Source organism: Phragmites australis, chromosome 24 (genome assembly GCF_958298935.1).
Source record: "Phragmites australis chromosome 24, lpPhrAust1.1, whole genome shotgun sequence".
In the NCBI taxonomy this organism is placed as follows: Eukaryota; Viridiplantae; Streptophyta; class Magnoliopsida; order Poales; family Poaceae; genus Phragmites; species Phragmites australis.
This window is the reverse complement of record NC_084944.1, coordinates 17,914,130-17,941,232: the sequence shown is the minus strand read 5'-3', so window position 1 is coordinate 17,941,232 and position 27,103 is coordinate 17,914,130. Positions and strand designations below refer to the sequence as shown.

Here is a 27,103-nt window from a genome sequence, read left to right as displayed (position 1 = left end):
ACATAAACGTGCATATGCCCTATCTAAAAGATTCTAAACCAATCTTGCACCCTAAACCCTAACCAATTTTGAACACAATTCAACGAACAAATTCTGCTAAACCCGGAGTATCCGAGTGAGTCCGGAGTATCTGAGTTGGCCCAGAAAAGTTGTTCTCGAGTGGATTTTTGGTTCATTCAAGTTGCGATCTTTTCCAAGCTTAAAGGGGACATGTTAGGGATAGTCTAGGGGTACTGGAACTTGCTCATCAACTACCAACATGACTCTATAGCTCATTTTTGACCAAAACTCCATTTTTGCTCCAAAAAGCTCAAGAATGCCAAGAACTTCAAGAACTACTTGATTCTTCCATGAAAATGAAAGATTGGATAGATGAGTAGCTCATGAGCTAGAGAACGCAATGGTACCACATGCATACCTTGAATCCTCCACTTGAGCTCGGATTTTTGGAAGAAAAGAGAGAGTTCTTGAGTAGGAGAGGGAGAGAGGAAGGAGAGCTTCTACTGCAGTAGCTTGGGTGGACGTGTGGAGTGAGGAGAGGAGAGAGAGAGGGCAGGTGGGGTGCTGCCCACTTGAGAGAGGGAGTGGGTGGTTGGTGGGGCCACATGTGGGGCCCACATGTTAGAGAAAAATGGGTATTTCCAATGCAACTTCAATTATTTTCTCCCAATTTTCTTCTCTCAACCAAATGACTTTTAACGAAGTGCATTAGCGCTCTGAATTACCATTACGCAAAATTTAAGCATAATGCTTAAGAAGTATGATTTTGCTTAAATGTGTGATTATTTGGGATGTGACAAGCTGCCCGAGGCTTGGTGGTGTCCACGACAAAGGTCAACCTAGGGCCGTCGCGTGTGGTGCTTCGGATGGCCTTCCTCCCACAACATCAATGGCATGAGGGGCGCCGAAGCCGTGGTACATAAGTGTTGTGCCTGGTGCATGGGGGTGGTTCACCTATGCACGCCCCGGTAATGCCCTTCGTCAACCTCATCATGTGGATTGTGCCATTGGTAACAGTGTAGTGAGAGCATCGTTCCCGGTGCATGAGGAGGTGTTCCGTCTGGATGGCCTTCCTCCCACAACGTCAACAGCATGAGGGCATCAAAGTGCTACAAAAGTGATGCGCTTGGTGCATGGGGGTGGTTCACCTCCGCACGGCCCGACAATGCCCTTCGTCAACCTCATCATGTGGATTGTGCCGTTGGTAACAGTGTAGTGAGAGCATCGCTCCTGGTGCTCGAGGAGGTGTTCCATATCTGCATAACCCGGCAAAAGATCCTTGTTAACCTCCGACCAGTTACTGCCACACACCTAATGAACTATTACGAGCCTGCTCAATACTCCAACACAAACTACTACACCTACAGCAGCCCACGCTTCATTGAGTACACGGGACCCCATGTCGAAGCCCATACTGCGGAGGTCCATGTGGGCTGGACAACCCTCCCGCCACTATGAAGAGACTGAGTGGGTGTTGAGGATGGAAGCATAAAGGCATGTAGAGAGAAGGAGAGAGGCGACGATGAAATCATACCTGAACTCATTCTGTTCTGCTGCTTCCTTCCCCTTTTTTGCTATATCTCGAACCTTCTAGACTCTTCTGGAATATCAAGAACAATAGATTACTTGGTATGTAACATCTTGGTATTAGAACCTGCTATTTTGGACTAATTCATATACCACCACCATTCCAATCAAACTCGAATCCGACACCAAATCATGAAGCCTGAAGAGCAGGATGGAGTGAATCGAGTGATGTTGGATCAGATGAAGGCAATGATGATGAAGATGGGGGAGAACCATCAGATTCTCACAGATGTTCACGCATCGGTGGAGGATTTGAAGGTGGCACGGATCGGGCTCGAAGCATGGAAGCCAAAGGTTGAAGCACAGGTTGTAGATTTGTGTGCTGCTGTTGATGTCCTGAGGAGTCAAGTCGATCACCTTGAACATCATCCGTGAGCATCAAAGGAAGAAGATAGGAAGGATGGTGCGCTACTTCCTACTCCAGCAATTCCATTGCTAATGGAGGCTTTGAGGGACGGCCAATTTGGGCATCACGTCAATCGTGAACACTGGGGGGTCAACGCGTGGAGTGATTACCACTTCCATGCTACCTCCGGTCACAGGTGTGCAACCATCCCTCGAATCCTCTGCGTTTACCCTAGCGTGTTACAATTTTAGGAGTGTTCTAGGTCAGGGATCACCGGAAGGATTGAATTTTGGGCATTATGGTAGTTTACTTCTGTGAATCGATTTTCCCCGATTTGATGGAAGTTAGCCTAAGTTATGGAGAAGGAAGTGTGAGTCATATTCCAAAGTGTACAGGGTTCCAACTCATCTCTGGGTTAGGCTAGCTTCAATGCATTTTGTTGGATTGTTGAATTTGTGTTGTAGTCTTTGGAGAGGCAGTTAGTGTCGATAGGATGGGAAGAATTTTGTGGATTAATATCAGATAGATTTGGGTGGGATCAATATGAGCTGGTGATAAGGCAATTGTTTGGGTTGAGACAATTGGGGAAAGTGGTAGCATATATGGAGAAATTTGAGGTGATAATGCAAGAAATTGTGGATTTCAACTCCAGTGCTGCGATGGACTATGTGTTCTTTACCACATGGTTCATCGACAGATTGCACGAGGACATTTGTTCTGCTGTTTTGATTCGGGGCTCAAAGGACATCGATACTACTCGTTCTCTTGCTGTATTGCAGGAGGAGGTATTGGAGGGGCAACGGCATTGGGATTGGAGATGTGCGGAGGTGGCTATCACCGGCAGGACCAGGTAGCGTTCAACAGCATTGCCTCTGCCCGCTCCTCCAGGGTGAGAAACACATATTTCACCATCGGAGGATAAGTGTGGCGTGGATGGAGACAGGGCAGCTACTGTAGATGATCGCTTGGTAGCCTTGCATGCTCACCATAGAGCCAAGGGATTATGTTATCTCTGTGGTAAGAAATGGGGCCGAACTCAAGTGTCCTACCATGGTCTCTCTTCATGTGGTAGAGGAGATGCTAGCGATGCTGACTGTAGACCAGCTCGATGGTGCGACAGCACTGGAATTGAAGGGTAGTGTGCAAGATGAGGAGGAGTTGTTGGCCCAATGTGCGGAACTGAAGCAATCTGGACAGTAAGATTTCAGGGAAGGATTCAGCATTGAGAAGTATTGTTCTTGGTGGATTCTGGGAATTCTGGCAGTTTTCTTAGTATAGAAATGGCTGAGCAATTGAAGGATGTGGCTCAAATGGGTTCAGAATTGAGAATCAAGGTGGCCAATGGAGGAGCTCTTATCTGTGACAAGGAGATTGTGAACTGTCAATGGGGCTTTCAAGGACATGAATTCTTCACTACCACGAGGATCCTTTCGTTGAGCTGTTATGATGCGGTTCTGGGGATGGATTAGCTTGAGTGGAATAGCCCGATGGAGGTGAATTGGACTGATAAGTGGATTCAGTTTTAGCACTCAGGGAGGTTGATCAAGCTGCAAGAGCTCTATCCTCCTCCACTGAGCTATAACCTGATCTCAACGACTCAATTGAAGGGCATGGCGAAGCACAAGTCGCTGGTGCACATTATTCAATTGTGTGCCATTGCAGAGGCTGGTAAAGAGGAGATGCTGCCTAGTATTCAAGCATTGGTGGACAAATATCAAGAACTCTTCGCTGAACCAAAGGGGTTGCCCCCTGCGCATGTCTTTGATCATAAGATTCCTCTGCCTACTAGCGCACAACCTGTCAGCTTGAGGCCATATCACTACAACCTGATGCAGAAGGATAAAATTGAGAAGTAGGTGGTGGAGATGCTAACGACGGGTATGATACAGTCAATGCTCCAGAATATTTTCTTCTCATGTGTTGTTGGTCAAGAAGAAGGATGGGAGTTGGAGGTTCTGTGTCGACTACCGTCACCTCAACGCGTTGACCGCCAAGAGCAAATACCCCCTGCCTATTATCTATGAGCTATTGTATGAGCTGGACGGTGCGAGATGGTTCACTATTGTGGATTTCCATGCAAGCTACCACCAAATCCGCATGGATCTACAAGATGAATACGAGACAACATTCCAGACGCACCATGGGCACTTTGAGTTCCGTGTGATGGCCTACGGATTAACTGGCACTCCACGCACATTCCAAGGAGTGATGAACACGGTGCTCGCGCCATTGTTGCGCAGGGGTGTGCTCATCTTCATCGATGACATCCTTATTTACAGTGCTGCACTTGAGCAGCATGGGGAATTGCTGAGACATGTCTTTGAATTGCTGCGACAAAATTAGTTCTGCATCAAGCGCACCAAGTGTGCTTTCACGCAGCCATGTCTGGAATACCTGGGACACGAAATCAGCGTTGAAGGTGTCAAGAAGACTGACAAACACATCGCTACCATCCGTGATTGGCCAACACCAATGGATGTCAAGGAGCTTCGGAGCTTCCTAGGCCTTGCGGGGTATTACAGATGATCCGTGCGTCATTTCAGTGTTCTGAGCAAGCCATTGACCAATCTCATGAAGAAGAAGGTTTCTTTTGTGTGGAATGCAGAGACACGGCGGCCTTCCAGGCATTGAAGATGGCCCTCATGAGCGCTCTGGTCCTGGCGTTGCCCGATTTCATGAAGTCGTTCGTGCTAGAGATAGACATGTTCGATTCGGGCATCAACACTGCGTACCTTAGCAAGGCCCTGGGCCGAGGAGTCTAGGGCTATCAACATACGAGAAGGAATGTATGGCCATACTAATTGCAGTGGAGCAGTGATGTTCTTACTTGCAGCATGACGAGTTTGTGATACGCACTGATCAATGAAGTCTCTCACATTTGGATTACCAGCGGTTGACAACCTCTTGGCAACAGAAGCCACTGATCAAACTGTTGGGCTTGCATTATCGCATCCAGTACAAGAAAGGGATTGAGAATTGGGTAGCAGATGCCTTATCCCGTCGCACCCAACAAGACTGTCTGACTATGGTGACGACACAAGCAACGCCATATTGGCTGGAATTTGTGGTGAATGGATATGCTGTGGACCCAAAATCTAAGCAAATATTGGTTACTTTAGTTGCTGAACAAGTTTTGGATCACTTTTCGTTACGCAAGGGAGTTATCTCTTACCAGGATCGAATTTGGGTGGGCACCAAAGGTCCAGTTCAGCGACAAATTCTTGAAGCCTTGCATGACAGTGTGGTGGCCAGCCATTTCAGCTTTCAGGTGACTTAGGCCTTATTTAGCACAGCTTAAACTTATGAGCTTTTGCTGAAAAACGGCTTTTGCTGAAAGCTTCTTATGGCTTATGTCAAAAGTTATTGATTTTTACGAGAAATTTTTAAGTTCTCAGCACACAAGCTTTTCAGGAAAGCCACCCTCTGCCAGCTTATTAGCTTATAGTTCATTTCATTAGAAGCTAGCTTTTTAGCTTTTCAAAAGCCAGCAATAAGCCAGCCTATTTGTTTCAGCTTATAGCTTCTAAGAAGCAGAAGCCAGCAATAAGTTGTGCCAAACAGGGCCTTACTGGTGTGTCAAGAAGTTATTCAAATGGCCAAGAATGAATAAGGCAATCTGTGAATTTGTAGCTTCGTGCACGGCCTGTCAACAAGCCAAGGCTAAGAGAGTCAAATATCCTAGATTGTTGATGCCGTTACCAGTTTTGACACAAGCGTGGCAAATGGTGTCACATTTCTAGAGCACTAGAACACTTTGTTTTGAGTCATTAGGATGAGAGAAAGTATTTCGGGAGAGAAAAGAATAGAATCCGCATTGAAAATATCTTGTCTCTCTAGCAAATGGGGCTCACATGGGTGGACCAACCACCCCATCTCTCAATGGGGTAGCAGCCCCATCCACTCCCTCTCTCTCTCCCTCACTCTCTCCCGTGCTCCCTCCTCCCAACCGGCCAAGAGCAAGGAGCTCTCCTTCCCTCTCAAGATCCCTCTCTCTTTCTCCTCAGATTCCTCCCTCTAGAAGAAAAACCGAGGTACGTATGTGGTACCAATACGATCCTTATCTCCTAAGCTTCCCATCCGTCCAAGTTGTTTACGCATTCCCGAAGGATTCGAGCTGATTTTGACGTCTTTTGGTGTTCTTGGTTGAAGAACAAGGAGCATCAGTATTTTCCTCTTCCCTGAGTTCTTCCGTTGTTTCCTCATTCCACCGACGGTCACCGGCCTTGGCAAAGCACCTTGGGTAAGTCCCCTAGGACCACACAGCTCGAATGCACATTTTAGCTTGTCGAAATCCAAGTTTTGGAGCTTCATTGCAAAGTACCTTGAGTTCTTGATGATTGAGAGCAAAAGAGGAATTTGGATGAGGTTGAGCTAGGAAATTGACTTGCTAGGTTGATGAGTGAGTCTAGTACCTGTTGTATAGTGCATATGCAGGTTTATGTCAGGTAGATTTAACATGCGAGTGGAATCGGCCAAGGAAAATCATCGCGAAGCTCAAGTCTGCCCAACCCGGAGGTTCCGAGATAGAACCTAGAAGTTCCGGATACCTTGAGTTAGGTTTAACAGAGCCCCCTCGCTCGGAGCCTCACCCGAGAAAAAAATTTGACCACCCGGAAGTTCTAGGTATAGCTCGAAAGTTCTGGGATAAACGGAGCAAAGCCAAACAGAGAGCCATCACCCAAAAGCCAACCCGGACATTCTGGCCCAACCTGGAAGTTTCGGACTTGACCCAAAACTTATGAGTAAAATTAAAAATTGCTAACCGGGAGCCCCTACCCGGACCCACACCTAGAAGTTTTGAAACTCGAAGGTTCTGAGTTTAACCCGGAACTTTCGGATTCTATCAACTTTTCGGAGTTGTTTAGATCGTAGACTTCATTGTTGGTTATTATTGGATTCAACTACATGTTCGATGTATCCATGTACTTGAATCCGACCAGTTCTTCCACCTGTCCAGAGGCCAACTGTTGAAATAAATCGTGGTCACTGGTCGTAATCATGAAGTATTGTTCATTGGTCAGAGTTACTATTCACTATGGTTGTAACACTGTTCATCATGGTCGAAGAACTATCCATAGTGGTTAGAGCACTGTTCATCGATTGTAACTAATTGCTGGTCGCCCATTAAGCCAGTCCTTACTGCAATGACCACTATAAAAGCCAAATCTTGTCATCAACATGTTCTTTCTTATGTTTTGCACTTTTAGCTTGTTATTATGATGCATCCTCGGTTGTTATGCATCTTTTAGCATACATCTTGCACCTTATTCATGTTTATCACATTGCATGCGTTCTTCCTTAGAGGCGACTGAGGGCGGTCCGAAGTTCTATGAGTATCAGGTAGGCACCAGAGCAGCAAGGCAAGCATCTAAGCATACTCAATCTACTACTTTAGATCAATGGTGTTTAAATTGATAAATTATGCTTTATGTATGTTTGCGTGATTAGTGAGTCTTATGTCGGGTTATATGGGTAGAACCTATGTTGATGCATTACCTCTATCTTGTATTGTTGATGATCCTCACTCTTGTAAACCGGGTATGATATTGTTGATGTCTAACTGCAAAGGTTAACCAAGATGCTTAGAAATGCATAGGTTACCGGTAGAAGTCGCGCGGTGGAATGTTCCATTATTCGTGAGCTATAGGGTTTACTTATTGTTCTCGATGATAATGACATTGGGTTGTATGCGATGGGAGGATGAGACGAGACATGAGCGGTGTTAGGGGTATCTTCTGCATCGGAAGAATTCCCCTGTGTAGTTCCGGAGAGGAACCCAAATGCCATAGACCGCTTGCGTCGATTAAGCATCGATTGTTGTTGTAGTTGTCTTTAGCATTTTCAGTGCTTAACACATGTCCCATATGGGAACGATAAGCTGAATACGTTGTGTAGCTGTGATCCTTTAGCTTGAACGTCTCAGGTGTTGTCGACATAATAGGCTTGTAAGGGATATCTAATTTGCTCTGGGAGTAGTTCTAGATAACCCCTGCACCTGGAGATGCATGTCCCAATCGGTCGGAGTTTACTTGGGAAATATTGACATAAGTACCCCTTTGTGTTGACATGTATGGTCATGCAAGCCGTATGGTCCTCAAGTCTTGTGGGTAAAGGAGTATCGCCCTACACGGTGTAAAAACAACTTGAATTGCCACGCCCTCGGTCATGAGCATGCTTATGTTCACTTGCAGCAGTCGTAGAGTCACGAATGTGGGATGATGTGGATTGGTATGTTGGGATATGGATGGAGATGTTTGCTGATGAGTTATTTTGGTTCAAGTTACATATATGTTCTTATTGGTGTTTATGGGTTAGAATGATGTGTGTGATTAAGTATAGATGCTTACATGATGTGTCCAAATTTGCTTTCATTTATGAATTTACTTAACCATGTGGTTGTTTCCTTGCTAACACCCAAATGCATAACCCTTGGAGTCGGGTCATTTATATGTACCCATTTGGATTAAGTCTTGTAAGTACCTTCGTACTCATATTGCTCTTTCAGGTGCTGCTAGTAAAGAGGAGCTAGTGTTTGGTTACTTCACACCCGTCGACGTTGGTGGCAGGCATGAGTAGGGAACTACTCGAGTGACGTTATTTTGGGTGGAGCCTAAGGGCATATGGCTCCACCTATCTTTTGTTCTTCATAGCTTTTGTCTTCCGCTGCGTAGTTTCTTTTGTTGTCTAGGAGTCGATCTATTTTATTGTCCTCCTAGCTCTCTTTTGTTATAAATTATTAATGCTTAAGAACTTGTAATATAATATTAATTATTTACTCTTTATTAAGATTTGTTGTGATGGTACATGTAGGAATGGAGTGTGTTTTGATTTTGGGCACAAAACACATGTCGGGACTATCGGAATGGTATTCTGGTTAACCATTATAGTTGTGATATGCAAATGATTGACTTAGCGATTAATTAGAATACTATTTGGACGGTTCCCCACAAATGGTTTCGTTAGATTTCATTGAGGGGCTACCAAAGTCTGGAGGCTTCGATTGTGTGCTGCTGGTGGTGGACAAACTATTGAGGTATGCGCATTTTGTGCCCCTTGCCCATCCTTACACTGCATTTATAGTGGCTAAGGCATTTTGAGCAATGTGTTCAAACTACATGGTTTGCCAAAGGTTCTTATCTCTCCTTTTGTTGTCTTGTATGGACATGAACCAAATCATTAGGGAATTGATCGAGTGGAAGCATGTGAAGTGCCTAATCTTCAGGAATGGTTGCAAGAGAGGTGCTTGATGACCAAACTTATCCAGCAATAATTACGCCGCACCAATCAGAGGATGAAACCCTATGCGGACAAGAATTGCTCAGAGCGCAGTTTTTCAGTGGGTGACTGGGTGTTTCTCAAACTGCAACCATACTTGCAGTCCTCTGTATCCTCCCATGCTAATCATAAGTCGGCTTTTAAATTCTATGGTACTTTTTAGCTGCTAGAGAAGGTGGGCGAAGTGGCGTATCGCTTGAGCTTGCTGACAGGCAGTTTGATCCATCCGGCGGTGCATGTCTCATTACTGAAGAAGTCCTTGAGCAGAACCAAAGAAGTCCAAGCTCAGCTTTCATCTGCGCTGCCTCCATCACAAGAACCAGTGCAGATCTTGGAGCACCGCACCTGCCGCAATGGAGATCAGAACATATCATAGGTTCGCGTTTGCTGGTCTGGCATGCCTGAGTCCTTGGCGACTTGGGAGGAGGAGGATGCCTTGCGCCATGCTTTTCCTTCGACAACAGCTTGGGGTCAAGCCTTGTCTCTAGGGGGAGGGGGTGTTACGGGCCTACCCAATACTTCAACCTAGACTACTATGCCTACAATAGCCCACGCTTCATCGACTACACGGGAGCCCACGTTGAAGCCCATACTGTGGAGGTCCATGCAGGCTAGACAACCCTTTTGCCACTATGGAGAGACTAAGTGGGTGTTGAGGGTGGAAGCATAAAGGCATGTAGAGAGGAGAGAGGTGACGATGAACTCATACCTGAACTTGTTCTGTGCTTCTGCTTCCTTCTCCTTCTTTGTTGTATCTCTAACCTTCTAGACTCTTCTGGAATATCAAGAACCATAGATTACCTGGTACGTAAACATGAACCCTCGATTCTTCTCTTCCTAACCATATCCATCGCCCTTGGCTATGCACCGAGCTTATGGTTGCCAATGGGTGTTTTGGCTTGGCCAAGGTACTGACGTGTTGAGGTTGGCCATGCTTATGTCAATGAGCTTTGTCATTTTTCTTTGATCTCTTTTGGCAGCGGCTGCCGTGATTTGGCAAGTTCCTGCTGCTAGTCCCTGCTTAGTTGTTGTCCTCATTGCTTGGTTATCAGTGGCCACTAATTTTAGTGGTCCTTCCCCTTCTGAGGCTTCCTTCCCTTTGGAGGCATCAAAGGACGCTGAACTGAGTGGCAACCTATGTAGACTGACTCTCGATGGCTTGATGCAAGCAGTTATGGACAACCGTGGGTAGGGCTATCAATGAGTTGAGCTCAAGCGAGATTGCCCTGTTAGGCTCGAGCTTGGTAAAAGATCGAGTCAAGCTCGAATCAGCCTACGATGGTGGACGAGCTTAGGGATGGGCTCAAGCTCGGCTTGAGTCAAGGTCGAGTAGGCTTGAGTTCGGCTTGCCTAAGCTCGATAACGGAAGAAACCTCTAGTAGTTTGTCGTTTTGGTTAGTTGTTATGATGTGATCATCTAGATAGGTTTGATGATGACCCCTCCCTTCCGATCTTTGCAATATCCGCTAGGGTCTTGGAGATACATGAGGAAAGTTAGGGCCGTATAGACTTGGTAGGGTAATAGACTCAAATAAAAAAGTAATACTCGTTAACTCGAGCCTTATCGAGATCGAGCTTGTGAGGCTCGCGAGCCTTAGCCTAGGCTCAAGATTGGTTCTTTTTTAGATTAGCCGAGCTCGAATCAAGCCTAGAACAAGTCAAACTCAAGTAGCTCGTGAGTTTCGAGCTTTTTTGACAGCCCTAACCGCGGGAGTTGGACACTGTCGGATGAGCCAGTTGCATGACTGAGGGTTGCAAATTGGTTTGCCTTGGTGTTCGATGACTGTTTCAGAAGTGGATAGCTTCATGTCCGATCAGCACTGGCGAGAGTGGTTTCTTCGCTTGTCTAAAGCCGGGTTAGAGAGACCTTAGATCCTCCATTGAATCTCCTTGCTCCCTTCTTAGACAAGAGTGGCGACCAGAAGGCCATGGCCTGTGGATATGCTCGACACCTTGCTTAGATGAAGATCGACGATGATTATCACTTTTTGTTCAGTGCGAAGCCAGCAAGCAGGAGTGTGTAGTGTGGTTCCAGTCCGAAGATCGGCGGTATGCTTCGCCTGTGGGGGAAGACTCGGCTTGGGACGCAGTGACCGCTGTCCATTGTGTTTAGTTGTCCAACGTTGTATCGTGTTGTGCATGTGTGTGCTGTGACTGTAGTCCTTTGTGGCTCTCTTTCCCATTTTTTCTAATGTTTTACCCTGATCACTGTGTCCCGGAAACCGGGAGTCGGTTACCTGATCTTGAAAAGTCACTTTGAAGAAATGAAATGTTCAGGTGGGCTTTCTTAGTCCCCCGTTGCCTCTTCAATTTTTTTTAATTTTCAAGCAATATTTGTGCAAATAAATTCGGGTGTTGGAGAACCAAGAACACCCGAATTTTGTCTACTACAAGACAAATCAAATCTAAGTCACAAGAAGCAAAAATATGATAGTTGACAAATTCAGGTGTTAGGAGGGCCTAAAACATTAACGGCCAAAAAAAAAAAGATAGTCTGTTTGCTGGCATTTTCAGTGAGCTACTTCAAACAGAGATAGTAACACATTCACACATATGGGCAATAAATAGAGGTACAAGTTAATGTTTCGGTTCTCCCATTAGAAATGACATATATGACCAGTCTATCCCTCATACAAGGAAACATAATAAACAAGTAAGCGTTCAGACCTAGCTAAAGACAGTACATTGGATCTTGCATAACCAGCGACAAAAGCACTCTATATTAGCAAAGAAAAAAAAGATGTGCATTGTGGTGGGAAAAAGGAACCCGGGCATGAACAACCTATTTCTGTTATTGGGCCAAATAATACAAAATAAAACAGTTGAGCAACAGAGAATTATGACCTGAAATCTCAGCACCAATATAAGTTTTTTTAAAAGAAGGAAGAAACTGAGAGTATTAAACAATAGAGCAGCAAATATTTTCTTCCGAAACCAAATATATCTCCTTAACATAAGTTTGATTGCAGAAACATTAGCTTCAAACTGAAAGCAGCAAGCAATATTAAATGCAGATTTCCAATACCACTCATGATGAGGACCCTAAAATCTGTAGTCCACGAACTCTACATCTTATCAATAGTATAATCACTGCATATAAGTATAACTGCTTTCAGAAATTGCAATCAGTTGCCAAGTTTGTACCGCTACGGCCCTGTTTGCTGAAATCTTGGTACCTTCATGTCATCATAAATAACGAAGAAGTAAAAAAATGATGGCTCGTCATAAAATATGGATCAGAAACTTGAGTAAAAAACTGACAAAAGACAAAACAATTTTATGTTTCTTCTCTGGGATGCAATAATTTATTATTTTTCCAGCACTGAACCATTCATACAAAGAACAAGCAGTAACATTTTCAATTTCTCGATTAGTCATGTGAATCCAGTACTACTAAATTCACTACGAAATACACTAATGAACTCCTTTATGTTTCCTTTGTTTGCCCTTTCTTGTAATATTGCCTGTCCCCTTTAACATTCAATTCACTTAAAAAATGAGCATATGAACTATAAATCTTTGTGCTTAGTTCATCATTTTATAAGTAATTTCGTAGACCTACCTCATTCTTGTCCTAATTGTCACAAAACTACCAAATTTTGTGGCCATTTCACAAACCCATAAAAACTCGTGACTTCCTTATCACAAAGCTACAACGTCGTTACTTCCTCACGGCAAGCCCACATGGCTGCTAGAAAGAGCACTTAACCATCTTGTTTTGGAGAGAGTGAGAAGAGCAAAGCAGAGGAGAGGAACAGAGCATGGGACAGGTCAGTGCACATGGCCAGAGGCGGATCAATCTTATTACTACAGATGCATAGAACACTGATTAAATTTTTATTTTTCAGTGATCTATACTTAAGTAGCAACACATATGATATCACTAGTCTAATTAGTAGGACACTTAGACCTCTAGCAGGTTAGTTTGGGATATCGGATCATTTTTATTCCGGGTCTATTACTGTGCACGGCGAAATTGGCTGGTGATGCGACGACGATCTGGCGCGGACGAACGCAGGGGCTACCTTGCCGCCGTCGCTCGCTTCGCGAGCATGGCAGGCCAAGGGAGCACTCCCCCTTCTCTGGCCTCCATTCACAGTCTCGGCGGCAGGGCCGTCGTCCGCGCACGAGGTAGGCTTCAGCGACGGTTGGCGACCTGTAGGGCCAGCAGTTCCTCCTCTTGTTGCACTACAATGCCAAGAAGCAAGTGAAGCACAAATCCTTTGAGGGGCTCAACTCCTACCTTTCTTCTACCTTAGGAACACCTCAAATATGTGTTTTTCCTTCGTATATGCACCAAAATATTGAGGGGGCTCCCTTGTCCGGCAGCCGGGAGGTGCTGGATGCAAGATGTAGACGGCAGCCGTCATGAATAAAATCTGTCAACCGCCTCCAGGCTCCAACTTGATACAATAAGATATAACACGCTCTTGGCAATGAAAATTATTCCAGGAATAATCCTGAGTTGTTGCGGCTTCAGTTGCGCATGACCTGCTTCGCTTTCTGTTTGTTTCAGTTTTGTTCAAAATATTGCTATGGTTTGAATATATTTCTACATACCACATATATGAAATAATTATGAATTGGGCTATATTATGTATCCATTTGCTGAATAGGTTTCGTACTATTGCGGATGTTTTGCATGACCCCTTGATACGTACTTCGTCGTGGCCATGTAGGCGTGACCCATTTGTCTAACTAGACTATCGCAGAGGTTTTGACCTGATAAGCTATCTGACACAACACTGTTCGCCAGCAAAGGAGACACTGGTTTTAGGATGTCCGGAGCAAATAAACCGTGTCGTTAGAGTTTTTACCAACAAATGCCATGAGCATGGATGTTCATGCGCCAACTTTGCTCCAGCATCTACTTACTTGTTGCCTACATACATAAAGCTGCCACGCTTTGCAAATGCGATTTTCCTTCTTAGGCCAGGCCTGGGGAGAAGTGCCAGTTTAGCTGCAGCACATTAGGGAGATGCATTTTGAGCGATATTAATGTGTACCAAAGTGGGTTAACAAGCTTATAGAGGTGAAGGAACACCACGACATATTTTCCGTTTTTGTGCTATGCATGAATAATGTCTTGGTGAGGCCAACCAAACATCATCTTCGTGAGGCGCCAAGCTGACCGAAACCACGCAACCAAGCAGCCCACAGGGGCTGTTCGGACAGGCTCCCCAAAAACTGTCTCAGACAGGATCAAGGTCACCCAGGCAACCCAACACGCCCTCAGGGGCTGTTCGGCGTTGCAGTGGTTCCACGATTCTTCTTTTCTACCATACAATTACCGCAGCACCGTCGAGAGCATAATGATAATGGTTTGTAACTAACAAAATTTTAGAGTTCACTAGTGCTGCAGTGCAGCTCAATAGAATAGCAATGGATATTTGACAACACTCACAAACACAACACCAGGAGCAGAATTCAAATGATTCGACATTACAGACACAATGCAAGTTATATGGACAACACACGCGATAGCCAAGGCAGCTTAAGCCGTTAAGACCTTACACACTAAATGGTTGGTAAATGCGCTGACAGGAGAGAGATACAAAACCAGCAGCTTATTTATTACCTGAAGTTCGATAAAAGTGCGGAGCAACAGCTTGGACGGCCATTATATCTATCTATCACTACTTATTGATGAAAGGAAGCAAGTAGACATCATCTACTATGATTCTACTTAATATAACATGACAAGAAGTCAGCAGATATCATCTGCTATTATTCAGCTCCAACATCTTCACTGGTCACATGCAAAAGCACCTATCAGCACAGGACAAAATAAACATGTGTTTATATCCAGTCACAAGTCCACAGGAATTGAGCAATAAGCAGATAAGAAGGCATGGAAAGAAATGTTTTGACACGCTACAAAACTTAGACACAAGCATATAACTAGCACAAAGACTACATTTTACTTCAGCACAATAACCAATTACAAGTCCAAGCTGACGTTTCATTTCTTCCATTAAAGACTTGTATAATCAGTACATTGCCTGCTACAAATACGTAGAAACAAGTAAGCATTCAGACTGGCGATAAAGTCAGTACATATCTTGCATAGCTAGCGACAAAAGAACTCTATATTCATAAACAAAAATAATGACATGCATTGTGGTGGTAAATAAGAACATGGAGATTACGTAAATTTTCTATTTCTTAACCAAATAATACAAAATAAAACAGTTGAGCAACAGAGAACTATTACCTGACACCTCAGCAACAAACAAGGCAGTATGGTATAAAAAAGGAAGAAACTGAGGGTATTACACACTAGAGCAGCAAGTATCTTCCTGCTAAACCAAACATTTTTCTTGGCATTAGATTACAGAACCACTAGCTTCAAAATGAAAGCAATAAGCAATATTAAAGGCAGATTGCCAGTGCCACTGATGATGAAAGGACAATAAAATTTGTAGACCAAAAACTCCATGAGCAACTTTGATAACCTAACCGCACATCAGTTGCAATCAGTCTACCTACTTCCAGAAAATGCAATCAGTTGCTAATTTTGTATCATTACAGCACTGTTTGCTCATAAAAAGGTACATTCGTGTCAACCATAAATAGCAAGCAAGTAAAAATATGACCATCATAAAAATGGATGGCAAATTTGAGTAAACTTAACCAGAAAATTTTTTTTTGAGCTAGTTACAAAATGCACCCTCATGAACTCCATCTTTGTGATATATAACAACATATTATAATAGACATTAGAAGTCAAAGTAGACCTTACCAATGTGCAAAATGACCTACATTTAGTGACAAAGAGAGTATTATCTGTAGGATACAAAGAATGGGCTTGTAGGGTCAAAAAAGGACATCTATTCTAGGAAACGTATGTAACATATTCCCCCCCCCCCCCGGACCATCCTTGACAAATAAGCAGCATATTTGGTAAAATATAAAGTTCTATTGCAACTATGGAGTCCAAAAGTTAGGAATATGAAAACAAGTCTAGCATGAACTCTGTAACAGATTAAAAGAGGTGCATTCACGATGAAACAGAGAACAGGAACATAAAGTGAAGGCAAATCTTACTGATGTAAGCACCTGCAATACAAAATCCTATGTAGGGATAAATAGTTGCAGAGACATCAGCCTCAAACACTTTCTTGAACTGCATTGACTTGAGGTGGACTGCGAAGACCGCAGTTTTTGTCCATATAAAAGCCAAACCATCATCCTCAACAAGACCCAATATCCTGACCGGAGGTCTTGAACCAGAATGATTGTTGGTCGACAGCAGAGTTGACACTTCCAATGGAAGGAATTTATCCAACTCAATGACCTTGTGCAGCACCCATCCTGTAACACCCTCAGCATTAATCTCCCGTGCCCATAGGCACAGGTCAAACTTTGTCATGGAAGCAAGGCCTAGCCCACGAACCTCTACACATCATGTGTCTCTGGTGGGCACTCAATATGATATAACCTACGTGTGTCCAACTCGAATGCAAGGATATATTTTGACTTAAGTGGCCAATACAGATGTTTCTGACAAGGGTGCTAGGCTTGTAATCAACATGGTGGTATTGGTGAAGATGCCATTCTGGTCCAACTGCGATTCTCTGATGAGTATTTAGTGGCATAAGCAAAACACACAACGGTGAATACACATATTAGACTATGCCCAACCGTTTCCTTCGGGTCCAGATTCCCTTCACGACGGGATTTTCATTCCCTTCAGCGCTCTAATGGTTTCCCTTTACGGTTCCTGTCATGAAGGGATTCCCAAGGTCATTCCCTCCAGAATGGGATTATCTCTCCTTTCCCTTCGTGATTCCCCTCGAAGGGAAGCTGTTGGAGATGAGAGAAAATAAAGGGAATGAAAACGGGGAAGGGAATTGAGAAGTGAACGACATGAAGGGAATATGGTTGGAGATGGTCTTATGAAAAAGGGACAAGAGTGGCAGCAACCATGGTCATCATGGCTGGCTGCACAAAGCACAACAGCATTGCATTCGAGCACACATCCATAATTATAACTAGGATTCAAATCAGATGGGGAGTGCGCTGGCTGCCATTCGTAGGGTTCAACACTAGGAGTTGCCCCCAACCAGAGCCAGCGAGGAGGACATGGCTGCCGCAGTAGCCAAGGAGATGCCGGTGGAGGTCAGGTAGGAATAAAGCTGCTACTGCTACTGCAACACTGTCTGGAGGATCCCCAACAGGGAGAAAGCGAGGGATGCGAGTGGAGTTGGTGAAGACTCCGAGCATAGGTTTTCCATGGAACAACTGAAAGCATCAGAGGAACCGATGGTCAACGATGAGGGAATGTCAATGCTTGCAAACAATGGAAAAGCGAAGGAGGCAGGTGGGTTGCGGCGGGAGGCGGAGAAAGCTTTCAATGAGGACATCGTCTGGCAGCATGCATGATGAGGTGGGGATGGAAGGGCAGTTCGAGAGGCGAAAGCTCAAAGTATTGGATAACATTTTCTAGAAATATTCCCAACCGTTTCTTTTTCTTCCCACTCCAAAATCCCCTCACGGAGGGATTTTCTTCCTAGATTCGTTCCCTTTAGGATCCTGCACTCCAACAGCATTCCCTTCCCCAACAGATTTCTAATATTCTATCATTTCCTCATAACTACCACGACCCATACAATACGGCTGCGTATCTGCGGTACGTATACACCGTACATATATTTTCTATGGGGACAAGAACAATCGCTGCGCATCGAACCCAATCTTTTTTCGCGGTCAATCTCTCTACCACTATCTTCTCTGTTTCGTACATAAATGGTCTTATTGCCGATACCGTTTCGCCGCTAGCTTCGTGTACAAGAATCTTCTCGTGGAAGGCAAGAAGCACATGTGAGCTGGCTTCGTATTCACGAGTCTTCCCATGGAAGGAATTATGCACATGCATGGTACCTTGCAAGGGAAGTCAGGCACGGGTTGCTTCCTCGAGAAGACTGGAGTCCCTATAAAAGAGAGGGCCTCCATAGTTGAAAGGAATTATGCGGCCATAGACCGTGGGCACCAGGAAGGTGTTGCTAGGCTATTCAGGGACTATTTCGCCGATAGCCTAGTGTATGGTGATACATTGTTCCGTCGTAGGTGAGACCATCTTCCCTACTAAGCACATCTATAGGTTGTGATCCGTACAAACAATTGTTCACCCTATAAGGTTTCGGATGAGTCGACCATTGTTCTTGAGAATTGCCGCTGCTGTGGAGCACTAGCACCCATGATTTTGGTAGAAGAGAGATGCACTAGGAAGCTGGGTCTAAGCCCCCTCCAAAAGATGACAGCTTCCATATGGCAACTGGCGTACGGAGTCAGTACAGGCGCAGTGGATGAGTATGTTCGGATAGGGGGTAGCACAGCGATGGTCGCCCTGAGAAAGTTTGTCCAAGCTGTTGTCTTGCTTTTCTCCGATGAGCACCTCCGCGCTCCCACTGTAGAGGATACTGCTCGACTATTAGCTATTGGCGAGCAGAGAGGGTTCCCCGGGATGCTGGGGAACATCGACTGCATGCATTGGGTTTGGAAGAACTGCCCGAAAGTGTGGCATGGCGCATATACCAGTCATACCGCAAATCATCCATAGTTTTGGAGGATGTTGCGTCGTATGATCTATGGATATAGCATGCTTTCTTTGGAATGTCTGGTAGTCTGAACGATATAAATGTTTTGCACCGCTCGAACATTTTCAGCAGGCTCACGGACGGGATTGCGCCTCCTGTGTCATATATCGTTAACAGTAACACATATGACATGGGCTACTACCTAGGAGATGGAATTTACCCCGAATGGGTGACCATAGTGAAGCCAATTTCAGCACCAAGAGAGAACAAGAGCGTGCATTTCTCCGCCATGCAAGCAGCAGTCCGAAAAGATGTGGAACGCACATTTGGTGTCCTGCAGTCGAGGTTCACCATAATTCGTGGCCCAACAAGAGTTTGGGATCAAAGCACGCTGCACAACATTATGATCACATGTGTCATAATGCATAATATGATCATTGAGGACGAGAGGGGTGGCGCCGATGTGGAAGAGGTGTACGACTATATGGGTGAGAAAGCGATAGTGCATCACGATCCAGACCAACCCATCCTCCAGTACGTCGAAGTCACTGAAGCAATCAGGAACCAAGCATTGCACCACCAATTGCGTGATGACCTGGTGGAGCACCTATGGAGTCGTCATGGAGCACAGTAGATCTGGTGGAGCACCTATGGAGTCATCATGTCATCCATCGTAATGTTGTGTGTTGTTATTGTCAGTTTTAGTTCTTGTCAGTTGCTTTTTGTACCGTTAATGCCTGAAGGATTTGTATCGTTATTGCGTACCTTATCTGGTAACTCTATGTGTGGCATGTTTGTAATCTTTGATTGATAATAGTCCTATGCAATTCGTAAATCACAATCTTTGATTGATAATGTGTTGAAGTAAACTAAGCTTATAGAAACTGCTACTTCTTTCCATCGGTCATATGCACATTTGGCTAATAACCAGATGCCCTAACCCTTCTCTGCAATGACATCGATCCAGAAAGTAGCACAGGATAAAGAATCTGAGCTTAGTTTGTATAAGCTTAATATTTCACACATTGTGCACACAGTTTGGATACTGAATATTTGGAAATTCGGTACACATAGTTTGGCAGTCCACCATCGAATCAGATTCAGTAGGAGATGACAGCGGAGTAAGGGGTGTGTACTCGAGGGAGGATGGAGAATAGTCAGGAGATTAAGGAGTACATTCAGGCGCAGGAGGAGGATCCATGATCAAGTTTGATGCAGCCAAGCTCCAGCACCCATAGGCCAACGGGTCGTGAAACGCAATGCTCCATCTCCAAAACATTAATTCTGGGTGCAACTGTATTATGAGTCACGTGTGCCCAAGTGATACTTGGTCATCAAGGCTACACCTTTTTAGCTGACCGACGTGGACAAAGAGGTGGACTTCAATGTAGTTGTTTACCCATTAGGTTTTCCAGTGCATGGGAGCAGTCAAAAGAATGGAGTCTTTTTCACCTCCACGTAAACTTTTTGCTGCCACGGTTCAACTTTCGAACCTAGCCAGTGATGATTCATATCTCCCTTGTACTTGGCAAGGACAGGATAATTTTTTGAGCCAATTGAAAAACCTACCCAGATGAGACAAATAATCCAGTACTCTCTTGAGAACTCGGAGGCATTCGAAATCCCATGTAGGTGATCTTAGCACCCAAAAAACCTAGTTAGATGTTTCATCCGAATCAAAAATCCGAGTCTACTCAATGACACGGTCAGATAAAAAGCTTATCATTTATCTACTCAAAGCATCCCTCAATTCTTCAACAAGTTTGCTCGATTGGCAAATTACCAATCATCGACAACATGCATTGTAGCAGAAATAAGATTCTTTCACTTAACAAGATTTTGAGTTCTTTTGCAGATAAGTTAAGGGAAAGAGGATTAAAAAAAGTCATAAAGATCTATTTGATGCCGTGCAGAAAGAGGAAGGAGAGACTTCCCTCACCCTCTCCATTAATCGGCACTGATAGACAGGATGAGATCATCGGCGAGGCCTCGGCTTCATATTGAACTCACCGGTGTTGCTGCCCGATCATCAACATCTCTGACAATGATGAGTTTGGTAGAGGCATTGGCTCCTCCCTAAACCCATCAATGCCACCCCCTGACTACTACCTCCAGTCGCCCTTGCCGGCATGACTTGAGGATGAAGGGAATAAAGTGGTTGCAGCCTTGCCGTCTTTAACCGAGACGCTCCCAGATGCCTCCTCTTCCCCCGCCTCGGTCGCTGTCTTTTCTTCCAGTATCTCCACTTCCAAGAGGTCCCGGTGCAGTTCATCTTGGACTTGGGATGACTTGGAGGATGCTGGGTTCTTACCATCTTTATCAGGGACACCGCTGGCCACCCTCTTTTCTTCAACCTCCTCGTCGAAGGAGGTGTCAATGACCTCCACCACCAAACCAGATTCAATTGGAGATGACGGTGGTGTGAGGGGGGTGTGCTCGAGAGAAGACAAAGAGTAGTCTGGTGAAGGATGAGATTCCATGATCGAACTCAAGTTTAGTGCGGGTAAACTTCAGCACCCAGGGGCTTTTTATAGGATAATGGGGCAAGGGACGTTATCTCTTCGCCTCCCAAGCATTAACTCCAGAAGCGGACACAAAATGGGTCATGGGCACCAAAGCATCGCTCAATCGTCGAAGTCGCATCTTTTTAGCTAGCGTGGGCGAAAAAGAGGTGGTCAGTTGGAGCGACCGTTTACCCACTGTAACTTTCAACGCACTGGGCAGTTGAGAAGACGGAACAATTCTTTCACTGTACTCGCGTAGCTCTTTTTCTACATAGAGAATCTCTTCACCACCATGTGAAACTTCCGCTGCGATGGTTCAACTTTCAAGCCTGGCCAACGATGAGTCTTATCGCCCACATCCTTTAGCAGGGACGAGAAGATCTTTTCGGGCTAATAGAAAATAGTACTTGGATAGAATACCTTCATGAGGGCTCGCTTGAGAACTTGGAGGCATACAAAACTATGAGTAGATGATCCAAGATCCGAAGAGAACCCGATTAGACATATCATCCTAATCAGAAAACCGAGTCCTACTTGATGAAATGGTCAGACAAAATGATTAATTTTGCTGGCCAAGTAGTTGACCCGTTGAAGCCTCATTTCACGTACTGGTGAGGGGCTCAATGTTGACTACTGGATAATTACCACATCTGTGCATCCCAGGGTTTCCCATAATTCTTGGCATATATCTTTATCTCTAGGAAGGGAATCCCTGGATGAAAGGAAACCGCTCGTAGGAGCCCGGGGTATCTCGTAAATAAGGAAGTTTATCTCCAAGAATGCGAAGGAAGACTCCAGAGGACATACACCCCCCTCTATATATATGAAGCCTGAGGATCCTATGAAAGACAAGCCATTAGAAGTCGCACGAGCCACAAACCATTGCAAGTAGAGCAAGCCGAACAAGGAAGTCACCGACTAGGTTTAGATCCATCTATAATAGCCACACCCCCCTGTAACAGGCTATGATCATACAAGCCTCCCCCTTCCGAGCGCCTACTAACGCTTTGAAAGACTCGACTATCTTTTGTAAGGAACAGTCTTTCTTCGCTTGGAAAAAGGATTGATTTTTACTTGTTTTGTCTTCTTGACTTTACTTTACTTTTCGGAAAAGAAGACTGTAAGACATACTTCCGGCCCCGAAAGGCCTCATTAAAGGAAGGCTTTCTTATAAAACAATAGGAAAAACCTCCATTCCGTTCGCTTCAGGAAACAACCATTCTGGCATTTCTCAATAAGGATGAAAAGCTTACAGGAACCTTTGGCGTAGGGGGCTGTGAATCGATGAATTGGAGGACAGACCGCTTTTACTGGTTATTCTTGCTGGGGATAAAAAGTGTTCTCTCTTGTAGCCTATAAGAATCTATCAGACACGTTGAGGCCTTTGGATCTAATCGTATCTATCGGATTCCTTCATTGCCTCAAATTTCTAGGTTTTACGTCTAAATCCTCACTTCGCTAGCGAATTTTCCGAGTTGAAGGGTTATTACCCTAAGTGAGGTCCGGACTTGTATAAAAACACCTCCGTGTATTCCTGTGATTCGTCTACTCAAAGCATCCCCCATCTATTCTATAAGTTTGAAAGATCAACGGTTCATCAATTGTCGACAGGTGGAGTACCGACTGGACCAATTTCTGGTTCTACCATAAGGTTCCCCACGGTTTAAAATGGCTTCAGACAAGAAGGAAATCAAATTTCGAAGGAAACCACCCATGGAAATGATAGACGACATCAATGCGAAGCTCAAGACCATCACACTCATCGCGAAGTCTCGGCTTTCGTGACCTTGTTGAGGAGCACTACACAGTTGTGGTTAGCCTGCTCTCGTTCTGCTAGAAGCTTGAAGTGCCACCTGCACAATCTTTAGACGAGCTTCAGGCTTTTAAAATCTGTCTCGAAGGGGCATTGGGTAAGTGCCTTCGAACATTCAATGTCCTCCCATTTTGGCAAAATGTTGCGGTTACTTATCGTTCATTTCAGGGAGCATGGAGGATATCGAGGCGGAAGCAGAGGTCCACATGCCATATATGTGGTCCGAGCGTGACAAGTTGACTGGGAGGGTGAAGGGTGGATGGGTCAATCATGTCATGGACAGCATAACATTGCCCTATGTGCCTTGCGCTCCACCTAATGAGGTTATGCAAAGGTAGAAAGTGATAGATGCGACCGCTGATGATGTCTCCTCATCTGATGCTACCGCTAAGGCCCGGCGCAACAAGCCAGGGCCGAAGAAGCGACGAGTTGTGCCCATTCTTGAGGGTCAAGGTGATAGTCATAGCAGTGGGTCTTTGAAGTAAGCTGGTGATGGAGATGTGGTAGCTACCTCATCTGCCCCTGAGGCTTCCACCAACCCTCCTATCGCTGTAGTGCCTCTCAGCGTCCAGCCCCGAGCATGTGAGGGCACCCGTGTGGTCAAAGATATTTACGACATCTTTGACTTGATGTTGGAAGGTGATGAAGAGGATGTGATTGTGGACTCCACCCTTGTCATGGCCCTCAACGGTTCCGCTACGGGTCCTGAAGGCCCTCCTACGGACCCTAAAGGATGTTCTGATCATGGTGTTGTTGCCCATTTTGACGCAGATGGAGAAGACACTTTGGGTACCCATCTTCTGACCCTATCCTATTGTATTTTGCACTCTTGAGCTTATGCTTTGCTTATGTTCTAGAGAGCACCTCTCCACGTCATGTTTCTCTACCAAAATTTGGCTTGGAGAAAGGCAAGTCACTGATGGGAACCCTAAGGATTCCCCAGGCGAGTGGCAGCACCTCCACCTCCGAAGGCTTCGATTGCAACTATCTCTTCGCGAGGCCAACTTCTAGGCAAACTCTTCTGGCGCTCAATGAGTCATTGCAGAAGATCACTACGCAGTCGATGGTGGCACATTACAACCCTTCAAACCTGATAGACCATCTTTTTATGGCTCATACAAAGGTGATTTTTTGGTTGTTTTATTTTTATTACTATTTGTCTGTGCTAATTCGTGTGTTTGCTTATAAAAAGGATGGTTCTGGCATGCGGTGCTTGGATGATTTTTTGCCATAGCAAGAGCCAACTTGACATAGCCGAGGCCAAGTGCTTTCACACTTAGAAGGAAGTCAACGACCTCCGGGCCAAAGTTGAGGAGGAGCGTAAGCCACGGGTTGCAGCGGAGGGTATTCTAGAGGAAGAGAAGAAGAGGTGGCATGCTTGAGATGATGCCTTGGAAGGGGAGAAGAAATGACAACGTGCTTCAAACGCTGCCTTGGAAGAGGAAAAGTGGCTAAGGCTCGACCTGGAGGCTACTCTTGAAACAGAGAGAGTACGAAGGAAGCCCCAGAGGAGTCTGTGGTCATCTTTGGGGAGGAAAAAGCGGCCCTTGAGAAAGAGAAGGTAGCCCTAACAGAGGAGCTTGGGAGATACATATGGAGGCTACCTTGTTAAAAACCTTGCACCCCATAGTGGGGCTTCCGCTGCAAGGAAAAGAGTATAGCTCCGATGGTACTTATATACATTTTTGCAAAAAAGTAAAGGCCCTAGCTAATCTTACCTATCTTAGGGGGAGTACGAAGGCTAGTCCTCAGACCCAGTATTTGCAGAGCGAATCCGCATTCCAAGTGTGAATTAGCGTTTTACTGTCTAATGTGGCTAGGCGGTATGAGCCTCATCTATACGATTCTGTTACAACGGATGGGTTTTCCCATTTAGACTAAAGCTTTCGCACTATCACATGGTTCAGCTTGCACCAAAGCACTAGGTCCCCGGGCTAGTATGCTACGCCAACGATTTTCTTAGAGACCCAAGGCCTGGTCCCCTCTTGGTACTTCGCTAGGTTAGCGGTAGCTACTAGGCGAGTCCCCTCTACCAGGTCCTACAACGGAGTCCCATAGTTAGGGCTTGTTGACACAACCTGTAAAGATTTGACCCAAGCCTCCTCCGGGGTCAGTGCTTCGTCCCTGAATAAATGAAAAGGCATGAAGCCCGTGGGCCGAGTGAGCATTGTGCGGAGGGACCATAGGACTTTTGGCAACTCCTCTACCCATTTTTCCTTAGGTAACCCTATCAGCTGCTTAGCTACCGCTATTGAAATGCCTCAGTTAGCTCTCTCGACCACCCCATTGGACTGTGGATGGTCGACCAACGCGAAGCATAGATTGGTCCCCAAGCTTTCGCAAAAAAAAAAAACACACTTTTCTTGGTTTAGCCGTAGGCCTTCCTTCCGAAGATTGACAAATGTCTCCTCTAAATCCACCTCATGGTCCCCTTCGCACCTACTTCGGACCACAATGTCATAAACATATATGGACACATTGCGGTCCAGCTGGGTACAAAGCACTTTGCTCACTAGCCTTGTGAAGGTGGCCCTAGCGTTGCGTAGGACAAGGGCATCCGACCATAACAATAGGTCCCTGAGGGTGTGATGAAGCTCGTCTTGGCCTTGTCCTTTTCACCCATCCAAACTTGATGGTATCTGGAATATGCATCGAGGAAGCTCATGAGTCCTGATCTAGTGGTGGCATCAACTAATTAGTTCATCCTGGCCAGTGGGAAATCATCCTTTAGGCCCGCCTTGTTCAAATTGGTGAAGTCCACTCACATGTGCCACCTGTCATTGTGCTTATTCACCAATACAGGGTTCACCAACCATTCTGGGTGCATGACTTTGTGAATCACCTCAGGTTCAAGAAGTTTCTTAACCTCCTCCTTCGCAGCATCCTGGTGATCAGTAGACATCTTCCGAACCTTTTGCTTCCTCAGTTTTACTTATGGGACCACGTTCAGATAATGCTCTATTAGTTCTCTTAGCACTCCTAGAAGGTCCAGGGGAGACCATGCAAAAATGTCTTCGTTATCCCAAAGAGCAGCCAGGAGCTTCATCTCTTCTTCAGGTGGAAACTCCGCGCTTATATGCACGCATTTTCTTTCATCCTCGGGACGTGGTGGGATCCGCTTGATGTTTCCTTCAGGCTTAGCCTTTGGCAATGTGCCCCCTTTCTCCTTCATGACTGCCTCAAACAATGTATGCACCCTTCGCTGACCTAGAGCATAGCCGTGTTCTATTTTGTGATCCGTGGTTTGGTCTTCCCAGATGGAGATGATACCCCTGGATCAGGCATATTCTTGCATAGATAACCATGATGTACCACGGCGTCAAACTTGGACATCATCCCCCACCCGAAGATGGCATTGTACTAATAGGGTACATTGACCATGTCAAATAGGAAGTCCTCCATCCGCACTCCTCCCCCCTTGCTGAAGGATATCGGGAGGGTGATCCTTCAATGCTTCCACTCGCATTCCTTGGAAACCTTGCAGTGGGGTTCCTGTTAGCCATAGGCGACCCCTAGGAATCCCCATCTAGTCGAAAGCTTTCGCAAACAAGAGGTCAGATAAACTCCCCACATCGATTAACACCATGCGTATCTCCGATCTAGATACCTTAACAAAAATAATGAAGGCGTCCATATGAGGGTAGTCGTGAACCTGGAGATCCTCCTCGAAGAAAGTGATTGGCTGGTGTGACCATCAAGACTTGACTGCTGGGGAACTAGTTCCCACATAGTTAACCCTACACATGTATTCCCTTTGCTACCTCTTGGACTCAAAATCGTAACTACCTCCTCCCTATATGGCTAATATTACAATTCTAGCACCTTCCACATTACGGATGGATCTCACCCCTCAAGAGGGGCCTCAATGGCCATCCTATTTGGTGGAGGCGGCGACTCAGGCGTCTACGAATGTTAAGAGGGATGGGCTTCAATCCAAGTAGTTGGGTAGTAGGGGGATGGGAGTACACAGGGGTTGATCTGAAGCTAGATGCCCCTGCACCTCCATGTGATGCACCGTTTGAGCATTGTGTGAAGACCC

General features: G+C 45.3%; 1 protein-coding gene and 1 pseudogene across 1 annotated transcript; one reads left to right on the top strand and one right to left on the bottom strand.

Annotated features, from left to right (window-relative positions):
• Positions 1 to 16,208: 16,208 nt before the first annotated feature.
• Positions 16,209 to 17,587, bottom strand: LOC133907223 (uncharacterized; annotated as a pseudogene).
• A 961-nt stretch (positions 17,588 to 18,548) lies between these two features.
• Positions 18,549 to 19,381, top strand: LOC133907222 (uncharacterized). Its single transcript, XM_062349231.1, has 2 exons — positions 18,549 to 18,725; positions 18,809 to 19,381. Exons 1-2 carry the CDS (start codon positions 18,549 to 18,551, stop codon positions 19,379 to 19,381), a joined length of 750 nt encoding a protein of 249 aa, XP_062205215.1.
• Positions 19,382 to 27,103: the final 7,722 nt, after the last annotated feature.

Bases quoted from the DNA above. Each gene is read 5' to 3' on its own strand.
- LOC133907222 (XM_062349231.1), top strand. From the start codon at position 18,549: ATGGTCGCCCTGAGAAAGTTTGTCCAAGCTGTTGTCTTGCTTTTCTCC. The intron at 18,726-18,808 runs GTGTGGCATGGC...CTATGGATATAG, and splicing joins TTTGGAAGAACTGCCCGAAA to CATGCTTTCTTTGGAATGTC.